This window comes from Aspergillus fumigatus, chromosome 1 (genome assembly GCF_000002655.1).
Source record: "Aspergillus fumigatus Af293 chromosome 1, whole genome shotgun sequence".
NCBI classification, from domain to species: domain Eukaryota; kingdom Fungi; phylum Ascomycota; class Eurotiomycetes; order Eurotiales; family Aspergillaceae; genus Aspergillus; species Aspergillus fumigatus.
Genome location: NC_007194.1, coordinates 927,587 through 942,722, shown reverse-complemented (window position 1 = coordinate 942,722; position 15,136 = coordinate 927,587). Strand labels below are relative to the sequence as shown.

General features: G+C 48.8%; 2 protein-coding genes across 2 annotated transcripts; one reads left to right on the top strand and one right to left on the bottom strand.

Moving 5' to 3' along the window:
* Window positions 1–8,396: 8,396 nt before the first annotated feature.
* flbD (putative MYB family conidiophore development protein FlbD) lies at window positions 8,397–10,102 on the top strand. The gene has a single exon (XM_744978.2). The coding sequence runs from the start codon at window positions 8,803–8,805 to the stop codon at window positions 9,745–9,747; it is 945 nt and encodes a 314-aa protein (XP_750071.1). The 5' UTR covers window positions 8,397–8,802; the 3' UTR covers window positions 9,748–10,102.
* Window positions 10,103–10,453: 351 nt separating this feature from the next.
* AFUA_1G03190 (uncharacterized protein) lies at window positions 10,454–11,379 on the bottom strand (the record flags this gene model as incomplete). Its single annotated transcript, XM_744977.3, has 2 exons — window positions 10,454–11,072; window positions 11,237–11,379. 2 exons carry the CDS (start codon window positions 11,377–11,379, stop codon window positions 10,685–10,687), a joined length of 531 nt encoding a protein of 176 aa, XP_750070.2. The 3' UTR covers window positions 10,454–10,684.
* Window positions 11,380–15,136: the final 3,757 nt, after the last annotated feature.

Sequence of the window (15,136 nt, the reverse complement as noted above, 5' to 3'; positions counted from 1 at the left end):
TATTGTCATATTCCTGGATTAGGCATGGCTCCTACTTCAGCGAGCGTAAGCATGCCCTAGGACTAATGGATTAGGGGGAGCTTGACCTACACTGTCATGCTATTATACTGTCGAGCGCAGAGCTCATTAGAATGCGCGGTTAAACCTGGATCATGGGGTCTGACAAACTGGCTCTCTTGATCCTGCTTCTGTTGGTGTTACGCCCCGAATAGGTGGACTATACAGAGTATGGAGTACAGTAGTCAGCACTCCTACTTGGTAATAGTATCCAGCAATATTAGATCTGGAGGCAGTCTGGACCCAGACTAGATATTCATTCCCTACTGCAAAGACAAAAGGGATGGTATAGCATCCTGGCCTCCGACGAGAGTGTGTTTTGGGATGATAGTGCAGGACGCGGATCCATTTCATCCTTTTATGGTTCGTGGCGACCTTTGACATTTATCTATTCATAGTAGTGCAACTGTTAGTTGACAATGTCGATCCTCTAGGGCTTCCCTCCATCGTCGCCAGTAGTGTTAGTGCTAGCCGAGAGAGGACAATGGTGATACCACATACTACTTATACCATACCAGGATTAACACAAGGTGACTATGTCTGAAGGAGTCAGAGGCAGTGCCAGAGTTGATGGTATTAAGATGAAGTGATCCCCTTCATAGTCCCCGATTGCCCGGCCCAGGGTAGCCCGTCGAACCCCTGTGATTTTATGTCTGACCTCTATTTGTATGTAGTAGGACATGTAGTACCAAGCTAGCAGAAGGCTGCAGTGCTAGTTTTGTTGCTATTTGCTTGCATTGACTTGCATGCTGGGGGAATTAACCAGACTTTTACCGACATTTTGCTGTCTGAGTTAAGACTAGTTCCTGGGCGCCGGGACTCAGATTGAGTTTGGACGGTGTTCGATTCGGTCTCTTGGCTGGATGAACCATTGGCTCAGGCTGGTTGGGCCAGATTCAAGGTTGATCCACTGACTTGCCTTCACTGGGCATAATCAGAAGTTCAGAAACCTGTTCGGTAAGTCTGGTCGATTTTGGATTAGCGTATGGGGTATGGGTCGCTGAAATCCAACAGCTCGTCCAATGTACATGCTGTATGTTACGGTACTACATGGAGTAATGTACGTATGATCATGGTCGTTCTGATCTCCTGCGGCAAACGTCCATCATAATTGTGGTACACCGTTGAGGCGCCGAGGAGAACCGCACTGACAGCGGGAAATCCGTTCATTCGGCTGAGATAGCTGGTTCAGAGATTCTGGGTGCGGAGGGAGGAATGGTAGAACCAGCCTCGACCATGGACCATTCCGGGTCAGGACCAGTCGAGGTCCCTAAGTGCATCCTCGTAGTCAGTATGGTGTCATGAATCATGGGACAATGCCTAAGAGAACAATTTGTCAGATACGACGAGTCAACTGAAGCTGAGGTGATGCAGCATCGAGATACTCAATAGTGCCATCACATCACATTGCATTTCCGCCAATCCTAGCCAAAGCACGCATCCCACCACGGGTGGCAACAATTGAGTCTCTACTCCGTACCATTGGCGATATCAACCCCAAGTCTGATGCCAGCACGGATGTACCACCGGGGTCCCGGACGAGAAGCGAGCAACTGGTCATCGTGACCACGATGATTACGAGAACGGTCATGCCGTCCGCCCCGCACCCCACGGCGAAGAGACGAGAGGAGCAGGTCGAACAAGCAGGCACAACCTCATCACACCAAGTACGCAGGAGGATTTGGAATCTTAGGAAATGCAAAGGCCTGCCCCTTCCCGATGACCTTTTTTGATCTCCAAAGCCCTGTAACCTGGCTCAAGATGACCCAGGATAGCTACAGACGCCGACACACACGAGTTTTACAATCCCCAGACACAAGGAGGAGGGGCTCTCTGGGAGAGTTAATAATTGGCGCAGGATTGGTAGCACTGCGAGCGAAAGGATGTAGTGTACGCTGTAGTTCGTGATGGATGTTACGTCCACTCCCAAAGGGGAAATTCGAGCTCGTCCCGTGTCGGCGCTTGGGCGTATCGGGAACCACATGGCCGCGATGGTCCCCGAGCGGGTACAATTCTCTGACATGGAGCCCGAGCAATGTTTGTCTTGTTTGTTACCGTGTATTGGGCCCCTGTCTTAACAGTTTGAGACTAGAGTAATTACTAGTTACTCCAACTAGCTTGTTTAGTAATGACATGGTTGACCTACGGCATGCCTTAATGAACATTCCTACGTCATCATCCAGAGATCAATCATTCCGCTTGTTCTGATTGAGTGTCCAAGTGAGATTGTAGATACAGATACAGTAATCTCGATCATCCCCGTTGAACCTTGACCTAACACGGCCTGATACCTTCATACTAAACATACAGACATGCATGGATTAACACCCCCCATGGACATCCCTGTGGAGTACTCCGTATACCCACTACTCGTACACTGTATAGGCGCTCCAATAGCCCGCCAATTGCTCCTCTGCCATTGCACAGCATGATTTGTAAGATCTGTGCAATGATCATCAATGGTTACGTGGTGTAAGTGAATGATCACTTCATGACATCTCCGGCGTTATCCTCAGGTACCTGCAGAATGTAGGTGGTTTGCTGACTCATGTCAAATGTGTTGAGAACTGAGAATCGCACAGCTTCTTTTACCTCTTCTGTCAATTGTCTCAGATTTAACAACATGACATGTCGAGACAGTCTTCAATGCCAAGTCTATTGAAAACTCAGAACACTCCAATCCTTGTCGACGACAAAATCTCCTCCCTCGTACGGAGACTCCATTTTATATTGCTCCATACCAGACTTGGTAGGTCCGTAGCGAGTCTCCGCGGCGATCACGCAAGCCCTGTCGGCCCCAGAAGTGCTCCCCTAAGGCCTCCGAAAGTCCGTATTTCCGGCCAGGTTTCACTTGTTCTGGTTGTCGTTGTGGAGTACCGGACAGGACAAGACAGGACTGGACTGGACAAGTCTGGACTGACAGCGGACTGCCGCCGACAGTTGGGGTGCTCGGACCCCCTGAGGTTCGCATTTGCAAGCTGGAGGCCCGACAGTCAGGAAACAGCGGCGGATGCGAGAGGGCCGTTCGCTCCACTCTTGGAACAAGGGTGTTCTACTAGAGCTTTTGCCTACTTCGTAAATCCAGTTACTCTTTTGGTCATGGCAGTACGAGTATTGTATTGTATTCCGTATTGTACTGTTCCCACGAAGTACCTTACTCTTGAGGTGTTCCATATATAAACTTCACAGGGATACTTATTTGTCAGTTACTTTATAACTTGCCTTGTCCGTATCGCGCTGGATATTTGGAATCTACTGTTGATATCTTGCAGAAGGGGTCGATACATTGGAAGCCTCGAGTTCAAATTGTCGAATTGTATTGTTTGAGACCCCCGTTGTCTGTGACAAAACCTCGGATCTAAAATTGCTGCCTGGGGCATCCTCGCGAAATCGTAACGCAACTGACAGGGGGTTATCCCTGCGTTGGGGCTAAGGAGGCCGACTAGTATACACAGTAGTACAGGATCAATCTCAAATACCTGCCGCGTCTCTCGCTGGTACCCAGGCTAAGGGTACGCCGCACCACTACTACCGCAGTGACTAGGACAGAGTGATTATGGATTCCATCAAGAATCAATAGTCGCGCATTGTCACTCGTCAGTCAGCACTGGTCGTTGGTGCTGCTAGCCTGATAGTCGACATAGTACGGAGTAGATTAACTACAGGGTATATAATGTTAATATAATCAATATCTATATAAAACACCGATTAATGTCGATATGACAGGTCATCTCGTATCGCGTCTCCTCTCCCTGCTTTATCAATTTATCCATCACTGGTCTAATATGGTCAGTGGATTCCCCGCCGACTCAGCATTATTCCTATTGTTACACCTCCAGAACTATCAAATGCATTGTATGGTAGGCATATGTGTCTGTTGCGGTCGCACTGTACCACGAGGGTGGATCGCGGCTACCCGTCCACATGGCTTTTCTCGCTGCCTATCTACCATGATGCACCAGCCTGACTGGCAGTTAGACACACCAGTGCTTATAGTTCGATCATCGTCGTAGACAACGCCTCGGGGGTGAGTCCGAGCCAGGACCGAGCATTGCTCATTGCTTACTGGTGGTCTGTCGTTGCGGACATGCACCGACAGTACCTGAGCTGGAGATGTTCGGCTATTCGTTGCTACTAGCACTGTCGACTATAGAATGACACATACCTCGACCACTGTATTGAAAAGATCTGATAATGATTTGCTGGACATATCCCTTCTCTGCCTCTGCTAAGGCTTGCAGATAATAGTTCGTCCAAGGTCATGGCAGTCACCAGACAGTGAAACCCCATTGATGAGACTTGCAGACCAACGAGACCGTGGGTTGGCCCGCCTATCATTTCCTGAAACAAGCTTAGAGGGGTAGCCCCACAATGACAAATACCTTAAAATCAGTCTACCAATCAGAGACTTTGTTTGGCGAGAGTTCGTCATGTCATGATTATGAGCTTCAGGGGTTCGTGCTTCTATTCCTCGGATTGGACTAGCGTATTACGATTGTACTTGTATTTGTTAGTTCCCCTGTATTGTATTCTAAAGACGGATGGTAATGTCATGCCGCCCACATACCTAGGTACCTACGACTCCTGAGAGTTATGGTTATTCTGATTGCAGGGCATGCTTCGGTTCCTAACGGCTTTACGGGGAGTAGAGGGCGGGCTGTCTTTCAAGAGGTGCATATGGTAAAGTCGAATACTTGCAGGCTGTCTGTAGGTAGACGCTCTAGTCTCGACATCATACACTCAGCTTTAAATAGTATGCTCTCAGATCGTATCTTGCCCCGTGCAGACTGAGAATATCTATTGTGTACAGCCGAACATGACCGATGCATCTATTTCCAGACCAACAACATCATGCTGACCTGATATTAGAAGCGTACCAATAATGGCCCTCTATTCGAGATAGGAAAATGCTTATGAATAGGCACACCTGAAAACTGGAATCAGGATGATCAGCATAGTTGATCGTTCATAAAGCTTATTAGTGCCGTGCCATTGCATTGGTTCCATGGTTCGAGAGGGCAAATAGTCCACCACCAGCCTCAGAACCTCGAACTGATTGATCGATCAATCCCTGCCGTCGTGGGCACGAATCGATATCACCAGCCAAATTCTCCGACGGAAATGGGGCGCCCAATGCCCTCGCGTGGCGGCTAAGCGCTGATCAAAGAAAAAGTAAACATGTCAATCAATATTGATCGCTAGGTTTGACACTTCCACATTCTCAAATATTTTAACTTTTCTCTCCTTTTGAGACTATTGTCAAATTTGGTCTCCAGTCGTCCGCTATGATGGCGGATGAGGGAATGGACGGACGTCAATAAACGGCGCACCATTGAATCAACGAGCCGACTTTTGCTTGAATGGGCGGCACCTTTTCTTGCATTGATGAGGAGATGAGGCTATAAGTGGAACCCGGATTCCCCGATGTGTTCGCTAGTAGGCATGGATTTGAGTAGATAGTCGGTATTGTGGCTGCATGAAAACGACGCGTGGCTCAGCAGATTGGAGGCTGCGAGTCAGGGTCAACGCCCTGTCTCTATCCTAAAAAAGACCTCGTACCTCGATCAGCCATTCCATGCCATGCTTGCTTCTTTCGCCATGACTTCACTCGATCTATCATGTGTACCATACAACATTCTCCCACGATGCTAGCCTGGAATGGGAAAACAGATCTGAGGAACATTTTTCACAGAAAAGGGGATGAGATGAGACCTGTCAATCTTCTATTCGCCTTCTCGAATGAGGCGAGTTGACACCCGCAATCCGGGTTTGGTCCCTACAGCGAAACGTGACTCAGAATCTTTTCGTGGAGACACCATTGCGGCTGATCTTATCGGGGCTGTCGTGAGCTGTGTGTTCATCCATCCTGGTTCAGCTAGGATTCCATGAAATAGGACATCTCATAGCGCCCCACTCCCAAGATATAATTATTATGATGGATGTTTGCTGGATGTGTTGTTGTCATTACTTGCAATGGACTGATCGGATGCGGTATTATGATCTAAGAACCCATCTAGCAAGTGTGTAAGCAATCATGGAGCACTAGGTAACTAGGTATGTACAAAGTAGTAAGTATGGACATGATAGTTATGAATATGGACATCATGCCTGTCAGTGGTGGCGCCGACAAGCAGGGAGCTGCGCCCGATTCGAGGCTGCGTACGAGCAAGATCCATGGCGATCGCAACCAGGCTTGGTTAATCTCAAAGTCAAAAGATTCCAAATTCCAAGAAGACGCTAGATGCAGAGACGCCAATCATGATTCTCCACTAAACGGTTCATCTTCATGTCTGGGTAACGGCCCACGGAAGAGTGGAGAGATCAGGATTGGCTTCGGAGCCAATGATGACACGAAATGGCCGAGGGGTGGACATGGCTGGCTGAGGCTGCCCCAGTACAACATAAGTAGAGTATATGCATGGGGATAGAGAACAAGCAGCTCTTGTGTTTTTATTACTTTATTTTTATTTTATTTTCTTTTATTTGTTTCTTGCTCTTTTAGCAGTACTGATCAACAATAGTTCTTTCATTGGGTGCAATTCTTCAGATACATTTGAGTCTGTGTTCCTAACTAGTAACTACTCAATGAAGGGAACTAATAATGGAAGGATCCTGGTTGATCATTTGTCTGTAGAGCCAGAGCACCTCTCTTTTACTTTTCTGTAACCTCCTGTCTACAATACTGTCCATCGTCATTGAGTTCACTTGATAGGGTTGAATTCATGCTCTGGTATGGAAATGATTTTGTCTACTCCGTGCGCAGTACTGCCTTTTTAGCACAGCATTTTTAAACCAAAGCAAGCCCTAATTCCGAGCCCGCGATGACTCCTTGGCGCGGATTCATTCGGTCAGACCCCATAGGAGACCGTTTCTGCCGCTCCCGTTTATCTGCCAGGGCCTGAACTCTGAAGAGCATAGACCACCCATCGTCTTCAATGGGTGGTTCGATAGTTACACTACCTGGATGAGAGTAGTATTTGTGTTTTTTACACCAGGGATAAATTGAACTGATAATGGAATCGAGGATAACAATTGCGATGAATATCTGTCTGTTAATCTTCTTTCCTCTCCATATTGCTGTGGAGCACCGTCGCAATTTGACATTCAGATTCACTTGATCTATCAAGTATCAATATGCTTCCAAATTGTTCCTACAATTATCGAACGCCCAGGGATCGACTTGGATCCCCCTGAACCAGAAGAGCCCGGAACCAGTAATATTCGCTGTGGGTTGTAGATAGATTGCTGGATACACGAGGTCTGTCGCTTTGGAATAATCCTGCACCCCATCACCCTGGGTAGGTGAGGGTTGTCTGCATTACCTGGCATCCCTATGGTCTTCCTACTCTTTTCTGTATGATACCGGCAAAGTAACTGAATGAGGGCTATATCGCAGAGAAATGAAAGAGACCACTCGATCACACAGCATTTCTGACAGCGACAAGATCCCTGCTGCAATACCGAGCCTGTGGGAGACCACAATGGGATTCCCCCACGATCTGGAACGCCCAGGCTGCTGCAACTGCAAGCTTGCAGCTGATCGCTTTCAGCGTTGCATTTTCCTTTCCGTTTCCTTTTCATCTTCATTTTTAATTCTAATTTTGTTTTTCTTTTATTTTTTATTTTTTTTTATTTTATTTTTTTTTTTTTCTTTTTTTCTTTTGCCACCACTATTCGTCTCTCTGGTTTTTGTTCCCTGGCTGGTTTTGGGTTTTGGCGCCCCCTGTCAGACTGATGGGTCTGGTCCCCTGGACTTCCCAAAAAGGATACTGCGCAAAAAGCATCCACATACTTCTCTCTCTGTCTGCCCCACCGTCATGTGGGATCATTGTCATGACAGAATTTATTTTATGTCAATGTATACTTTATCTAAACATTCAGGTGAAGAGTATGTCAAAGGCTCTTGTTGAGATCAGTAGAGCAATGAATAAATACCAAGATGACTATTCATTGAAATATGGAATCCTAAACCAGCAGCCTCCCTTCTGAGGCTCGCTTGTCGGTGGTTACCACTGTACAACTGTCATACATGGTATCTTACAGACAGACCAAATACAGATCTGTAATAATACACGGAAGGAAATACCTATCTGAATAATACTTAATCGGTATTTAGTCAATGGGAAAAAAACCAAATAAAATTCCCAAAAAGAAAATCACATTATTATTCCGACAACTGTCAGCTCCGAGATCTTGGATCAGATCTTCTCCTATAGCGTGCTTGATGTGTGGAGCAGTACGACCTAGTGCTACTGTAGTCTGTAGCCATTTCCATTTTTCTTTTTGACCCATCTCCCTGGACTGGACTGGACTGGACTGGACTGCTACTCTGGTTCGTCGTGAGAGAATAAATAAGTCCTTCACCATCTCCGTCTCCTGCCATGATCATCGCTGTTCTCATCCATCCGTCCTGGTGTCCCATCCTCATATAACTAACAACCTCTGCCTCGCTGTTCGAATCGACTACCAATTCTCACTTGACTTACAATCGACACCAATCAACTGCTGACTCCGTTTTGTCAGTCTCCTTCCGCTGTCTGCAACGCTAAACCGGTCTGCTCCCCACTTATTCGGGTTTAAGTCCAAGCCCAGCCAGCCTTGAGCCAACCCTTTCCGCCCACATCCCAACTATATTACCAAACTAGCCCCAAGCTCTATTCTGCTTTTATAATTATACTCAACTGTCTCGCGTTTATCTTTTACTCGACCAAGGCCAGACTCTATTTGACCCCCCTCGAAAACGACATGGCTCCAACTCATCGTCGAGGACCTTGGGTCCCTGAGGAGGATCAGTTGCTCCTTCAGTTGGTCCGCGAGCAAGGCCCCAACAACTGGGTGCGCATTTCACAACACATGCACTACCGGTCTCCCAAGCAATGCCGGGAGCGATTCCACCAGAACCTGAAGCCCTCGTTGAATCGGGAGCCCATCTCCACCGAAGAGGGCTTGATGATCGAGCGCATGGTCAACGAGATGGGCAAGCGATGGGCGGAGATCGCTCGACGACTGGGCAACCGCAGCGACAATGCAGTCAAGAACTGGTGGAATGGCAGCATGAACCGCAAGAGAAGAGGTCTCTCGGCCACTACCACGAGCCCATCCCGCACTTTCCAAGGCCGAGTCGAAGCCCCATACCCGCGCGCCTCGACGGCCCTCGGCAGCCCCATCGACCGGCCCCGCTTCTCCCTATCCCACAACAGACCTCTCACATCCTGGACGAATTCGAGCATTCAGACACGACGAGAATCCTCTGCCGCCTCGGTCGACTGCCCCCGGCAGTTGAGTCCCATCTACACTCTTCCGGCTTTGAACCGCCCCGTCGAGACGCCCTTGACCTCGCCCTCCTTCTCAGATGTCTCTCCTCCCTCGATGGTCTCCGACCACAACTCTGTTTCTTCAGCCTCCCCTAGGACCGTTGCATCGCCGCAGATGCTCCCGCTCCCGGTCGACCTTCGCAGACCAAGTCACGCATCCGAGGATGGATACGTGAGCCATCATGCATACTCCAGTCTCAAGACCGTGGAACCGTTCTCCGATGTGGCATCGAAGCCACGCTGGGTCCCCGATCAGCAGCCTTGGAGCCATCCGACCGCATCATCAACACCGACCTGGGCACCGCCAGAGCCTTGCAGATCGGAGCAGCAGCCCCAACGAGATGCGCGAATGGGTCTCGACAATCTGCTTAATTAAATGATGTCTTGAAACGACCGGATGAGCCTCTTTTTTTTTCCTTTTTTTTTTGCGTGTGTGTGTGTCAGGCAGTCCTCTGTATATATGACCCGACCTCTGTCTGTCTTTAAATTTCCTTACTGTCTGCTATTTCCTTTGTCTTACGGTGTACAAATTCTGGGATGAGAGCGCCGCGCGGGATACGCGAGCCTCCAGCCTAAAGAACAGCACGAGTGTGTTCATCCTCTGCGAACAGGCAAAAGGGGGGCTTTGAAGTTACTACTACTACTACTGGAGCATATTTGGACTTGATAATACCCCCATTGTTGTTGATGATTACCAAAGGAACAAATGAATCATAATGTCTATTTCTACTGTCGTGACCGTAAAATCATAATGTCTATTTCTACTGTCGTGACCGTAACGTACCTTCCGTCAGCTTTGGATTCGAATTCGAGAATTCCCTCGCTGAGACAAGATCTGCTTGTAATCCACACCCACAACGCAAGGACGAGACTGTGGCTGGCTGTCAGGGTGAAATCGCCACACAGCACATATACACTCTCACGAGGATCATGCAAGGGGGGGAGGGAACACGGCAATCACGGATTCAGCCAAGAACTGGCGCTCGCAGTCGCACTCGTTACGAGCCTACGTCCTGGTACTTGCTACTTGCTACTTGCCTTGGGTACATTCCACCCAGTTGGATCACAGACAGACAGACAGACAATAGAAAAGGAAGAAAAAAGAAAAGAAAACATATGCATGCAATCAACACCCTAGCCAGAATCGACAGGTAGAAACTATCAACCCTCAACCATCAACCATCGACCATCGACCATCGACAGACAAATCTCTGCAATCACTTCCAGCAACCCCCCAGAGCCTATCCTTTGAGTGGAGGAGCTCACGAGCTGGGGCATCAAAAAGACGGTCTCATGCAATTAGCGCGCCCCTGTTACTTTCTTACCCCTGTTACTCTCTTGTTACTTTCGTTCTTTTTCTGATCTGATAGGCTGGGGTAGGAGACCTCGGACCAAAGGTAAACTCCCAGTCCAGTCCTTGAGAGCCAGAGCTCGAGCCGGGATGGGGTTGGGTCAGACGATGAGTATGCTAGTGGAGACTGCTGGAGTGCTGGACTCGGCCGGTGAGGGTGGTAGATTGGCTTTTTCTCTTCCGTTTTGTCTCGCGTGCAGAAGCCGCTAAGGTTCGAGGTTGCTCGGGTTTTGTATACCCTGAGAGGCTGTTGGCTTGAAGCGCAGGCTGTAGGCTTGGGTGTACCGTTCTTCACGGTTACTACTCTAGGTGCTCCCAGCGGTTGTCCGAATGTATACCAGGCTATCTGTCTACGATGCCGTGTAGGGTGGTTAGTGATGAGCTGGACTCGCCTATCGTTGTCTACTGCCAGGAGTACACAGTACCTACTGGGTATAGGCATCTGGTAGGTCCGTTCTGGGAAATGTACGTAGCTCGGTCGGTCGACACCTCAGTCAGCCACGATCGCTACTACGTCCGAGTCGCCACCGCCGATGCAAGTGCAAATAGGCAAGTAGGTCTGTCTCCCTGCAGGGCAGGTTGGTTCAAGCTGAGACGAGACGAGACAAGACGGGTGGGATGGCTGGGCCATACTCCATCGTCCTCCCGACAAGGCATAATTCACCCGCTTCTACTCCGCAGCCAAGATACAAATGTAACAAGATAGCGATAGTGATTCCGATAGTAGCAGGGAGCAACACTAAGGGTGCAGTGTACTGAGCAGTTCTCCCAACAGTGCAGGTGTACTTAGTGTGTCCTCCCTCGTCAACATTCCTAACGACTCTGCGATCCACTCGAGTGGGGCTTACTGACTCGGTGGTTGTCTTGTCCTGCGTCAGCAGCAGGCTCCGTCTTCGACAAGTGAGATCCGACGCAGCCTGGTCGACGATAAGGGTCAGAATGTCAAAACGACGAGGACTCAGATCAAAGACAAGGGTTCTGCAGCTGTAGATAGTAGGTAAACACACAGGTGGCTTGAGTGGACTGGAGGGGATCAGCAAGGCTGGCGAATCTGGACAAAAGAGAATTTGGAATTTTCTTGGTAGTCGATTGGTTGGCGCGGCGTGACGTAGGAGGAGACCTAGGAAGATACCTGGCCCTCGCGCCCTTGGTGCTAACACTTGATCGCTTGCTGAAACAAAAGAGAGCCAGGATGTCCAGGGACTAGTCCATGTTGTTGAAGCTTGAAGCAATCGACAATGCCATTATCGTCTCGATCGTGGTGGTGAACAATGACAACTAAAAATAACTGCCGCGAGAAAACTTGAAACGCCCGTCCTGGTGATCATTAATCGATTTACTTTGGAGCTAGAGGGTTTTTCCCGATGCCTGTTTCTACGGAGTAAACTGTGGCGTCGTGAAGGGGAGGGTGCTTGTCTCGATAAGCGAGATCGCTTGTCTTGTCTTGTGCATTTATTCTATCCGAGTGGAGCTTGACGGCAGGAGTACTAACTTGGTCTTAAACGACCATCTCATTCCGTCGACGTTGGCAGTATCAGTATTCCCGATCAAGAAAAAGCACACCAACTCCTTGGAGTTCCCCCCCCCGAACCCATTTTCTGCCACGGAACCGTTCCTGAGCCGAGAGCCGGGGTTCTCCAATGGTCCCGCTTGCTTTGGAGGGTCCAGACAGAGTCAAGAAAACCGTTGGTTGGCCGTTTACCTGAAACGGCCGGGTGAAGAGGCCCATGGTTGTTGCCTCTGTCGTGACCAGGTAATCATACGGGCTGTGGGGCTGTTTGGTATCTCTGAATGGGATTGTGAAATTAGTTGTACTCATGTATGGAGTAATATCATGTCTTTTTTTACAGGAGGAAGTCATGTGTTTTGATGTATGCTTTAAACAGTACATAGAATTATGTTTGAATGCTAATGAGTGAGACATATGGCAGCCTCGCAGGATCAGCTATCAATGCTTATTAAGACCATGCATATGCCTTATTAGAGCTGTTGTTCTTGAATCTAGTGGGTGCAATATTCCTTTAATCCTGGGGGAGTAACAAAATTGGAATATTGACAAGGATCTGAACCAGTGTTATGCATGTTTGTGCTTTGCATAACTGCTTAGGTACAGTCTATGGTAATGCACTGGTGTATTCCTGCTCAGTGTAATTGTTGGCTTTAAAGGTCGACCCTGTAATGCAAGTATTGACTGGAAGAAATCATCTCAAAGTAATCTACTTGCTAGATGGGGTTAGAGTACCCGCTTATGGATCGTCTGTAATCAATATTTTACAGTATCCTTACCTTACCTTACCTTACCTCCTCAAAGTACAGTACCCAGTAATACCCCAATGGACAGAGGATCCCTTGAATGCTAATAAGCATACCATCTATACTCCGTACATCGCTTATAATACTTTCCAGTTAGCTCATCATCTGCTAATCAATAGATATTCAGCTCCACAAATACACTGCAGTATCGCTAAGTCAGTCACCACCCCTTTCGTGCGCAGCCACTGCAATCCCCGCTTGGCAATCAGACCGAGTTTCTGGATTGGGATATAATCAGCGAGGCCAGGGTATTTTTTCATGCTCAGCTCCCACCATTCCAAGTATTTGTCAGAGACGCAGCCTGTCCGCGGGGATTAACATTCGCAGATCGATAGTGGCCTCCGTGCGGGCTAATCACCGTCCAGATCAGCCATACATGCCGGCCCTGGCTGAGGTCATAGCACAAACCGCTTATGCCTGAGGCGTTCTCATCCGTTCAGGCCCAGGTCCAAGGGGGGGGCGCCTTTTTTTTTGTTTTTTTTTTTTGGGACGCTTATGCTTAGGTACGCTGGTGCTGGCGCTTGCCACGTGGGGCCGTCACATACCAGCCGTTGAAATTCTCGGTTGGGAGATCAAGTACGGAGTACTCCGTACTGCCTGTCGACGCCATTGAAATAGAGGTACGTACGGGTACCAAAGGAGGTACTTTGGGGTAACCTACCCTCTATTTCAGCGTAAGGTGCTCCGTAGGAGTACCCCGTACTCAGGAATCAATATTGTGAGGCTTGACTAAATGGTATTCCTGGTAAATACAGAACGTACGGGTGCGTATTAGTCGAAGCTGGCGGCAAACGACGCATCAGCCAGCATTGGTGTCCAACGCTTCTCCCACATGTGATGATATCAAGCGGAACCCTGCGGCTGAATCGGAGCTGCCGAAAATCGAAATTGATTGTGGCTTGACGATGTAGTGCATTACCTCTCGGCGAACTGGACAGACGAATTCTATTTGCTCCGAAAAGATGAGCAGGCGTGGAATATGACTCGCAGGATGGTATTACGGCATCGACATGCGGGCCTTCGAGATCACTGGCAAGTCTGGATGAAGTGCACTTGATGTTTGCAATTTTCGAGGGGATGCTGAGCATAGGGGAAGATATGATGTTTGCCCCTGAATTAGCGTCCAGCCGAAAGCAGCTTCTGTTTATCCTCGGCTTTGGCCATAGACAGACAGGGTGCGTTGCATATTCACCAATCATTCGCCAGGACTCTATCAGGACGTCCTGTGGGAAAACTGTCCCTGGGTTATCAACTACTCTAGTTGAGGTGCGATGATGACCCCCTAAAAACAGCTGTTTCTATGCCTTTCATTCAGGACTAGCTAGCCATAACCTCATACCAGGTGCGTATTACTTCCGAATACCAGTCCTTGTTCCCACACCAAAAATTCCTAGTAGATGATCAATTTGAATGAAGAGGGGTCAATTTTGATGTACTTATTATATGCATATGTGCAAGTAGCCTTTGACATTGGTCTCGCCGGCCTTGATGGCCCTCAAGCACCATGCCCTTGCGTCCTCCACCACCGAAAGAAGGTCTGGCCGTAGTGGAGCAGGACAGAAGCCATCGTCCTCCTGTGACTGGGTGCATAGCTGCGGGCGACGAGTCGCGGCAGATCATTGCTGTGGGGACCTCTGTCGCGAGCAAGAAAACCGGTCATCAACGATGGCGATGGGCGCGCCGCTCGCCAGTCTAAGCGACGACTCGAAAACCGTCTTTTGTGGAAAAATCAGGCGGTCCCGTGCCGTGCCGGGCCGAAGAACAGAATGCGCAGAGCAGAAGAATAGTGCTGCATGAGGAGATCCACAGCCTAAATCAGGGTCCCTCGCCAGAAGTTGTTTATTCTCACAGGGTCTGTGCTAGCATGCGATACGCCTCTCGCAGGTCTGCATCGAGCCGGAGAGTCTCCTCATATGTTCCAGGGTGGTTAAATTGTTTAGAACCGTAACCACAGCAAGGCGGTAAGGAAAGGTTCTGCAGAGTGTCACTGCCATAGAGACCTTGGTTGTGTCCTTCAGGTCTCGAATCTGCATCGTGAGGCTCGAACTGCTCATCGTCAAAGTTGCCAGGAGGGGCCTGTCAAAGTCGTTGAGAGAAAAAA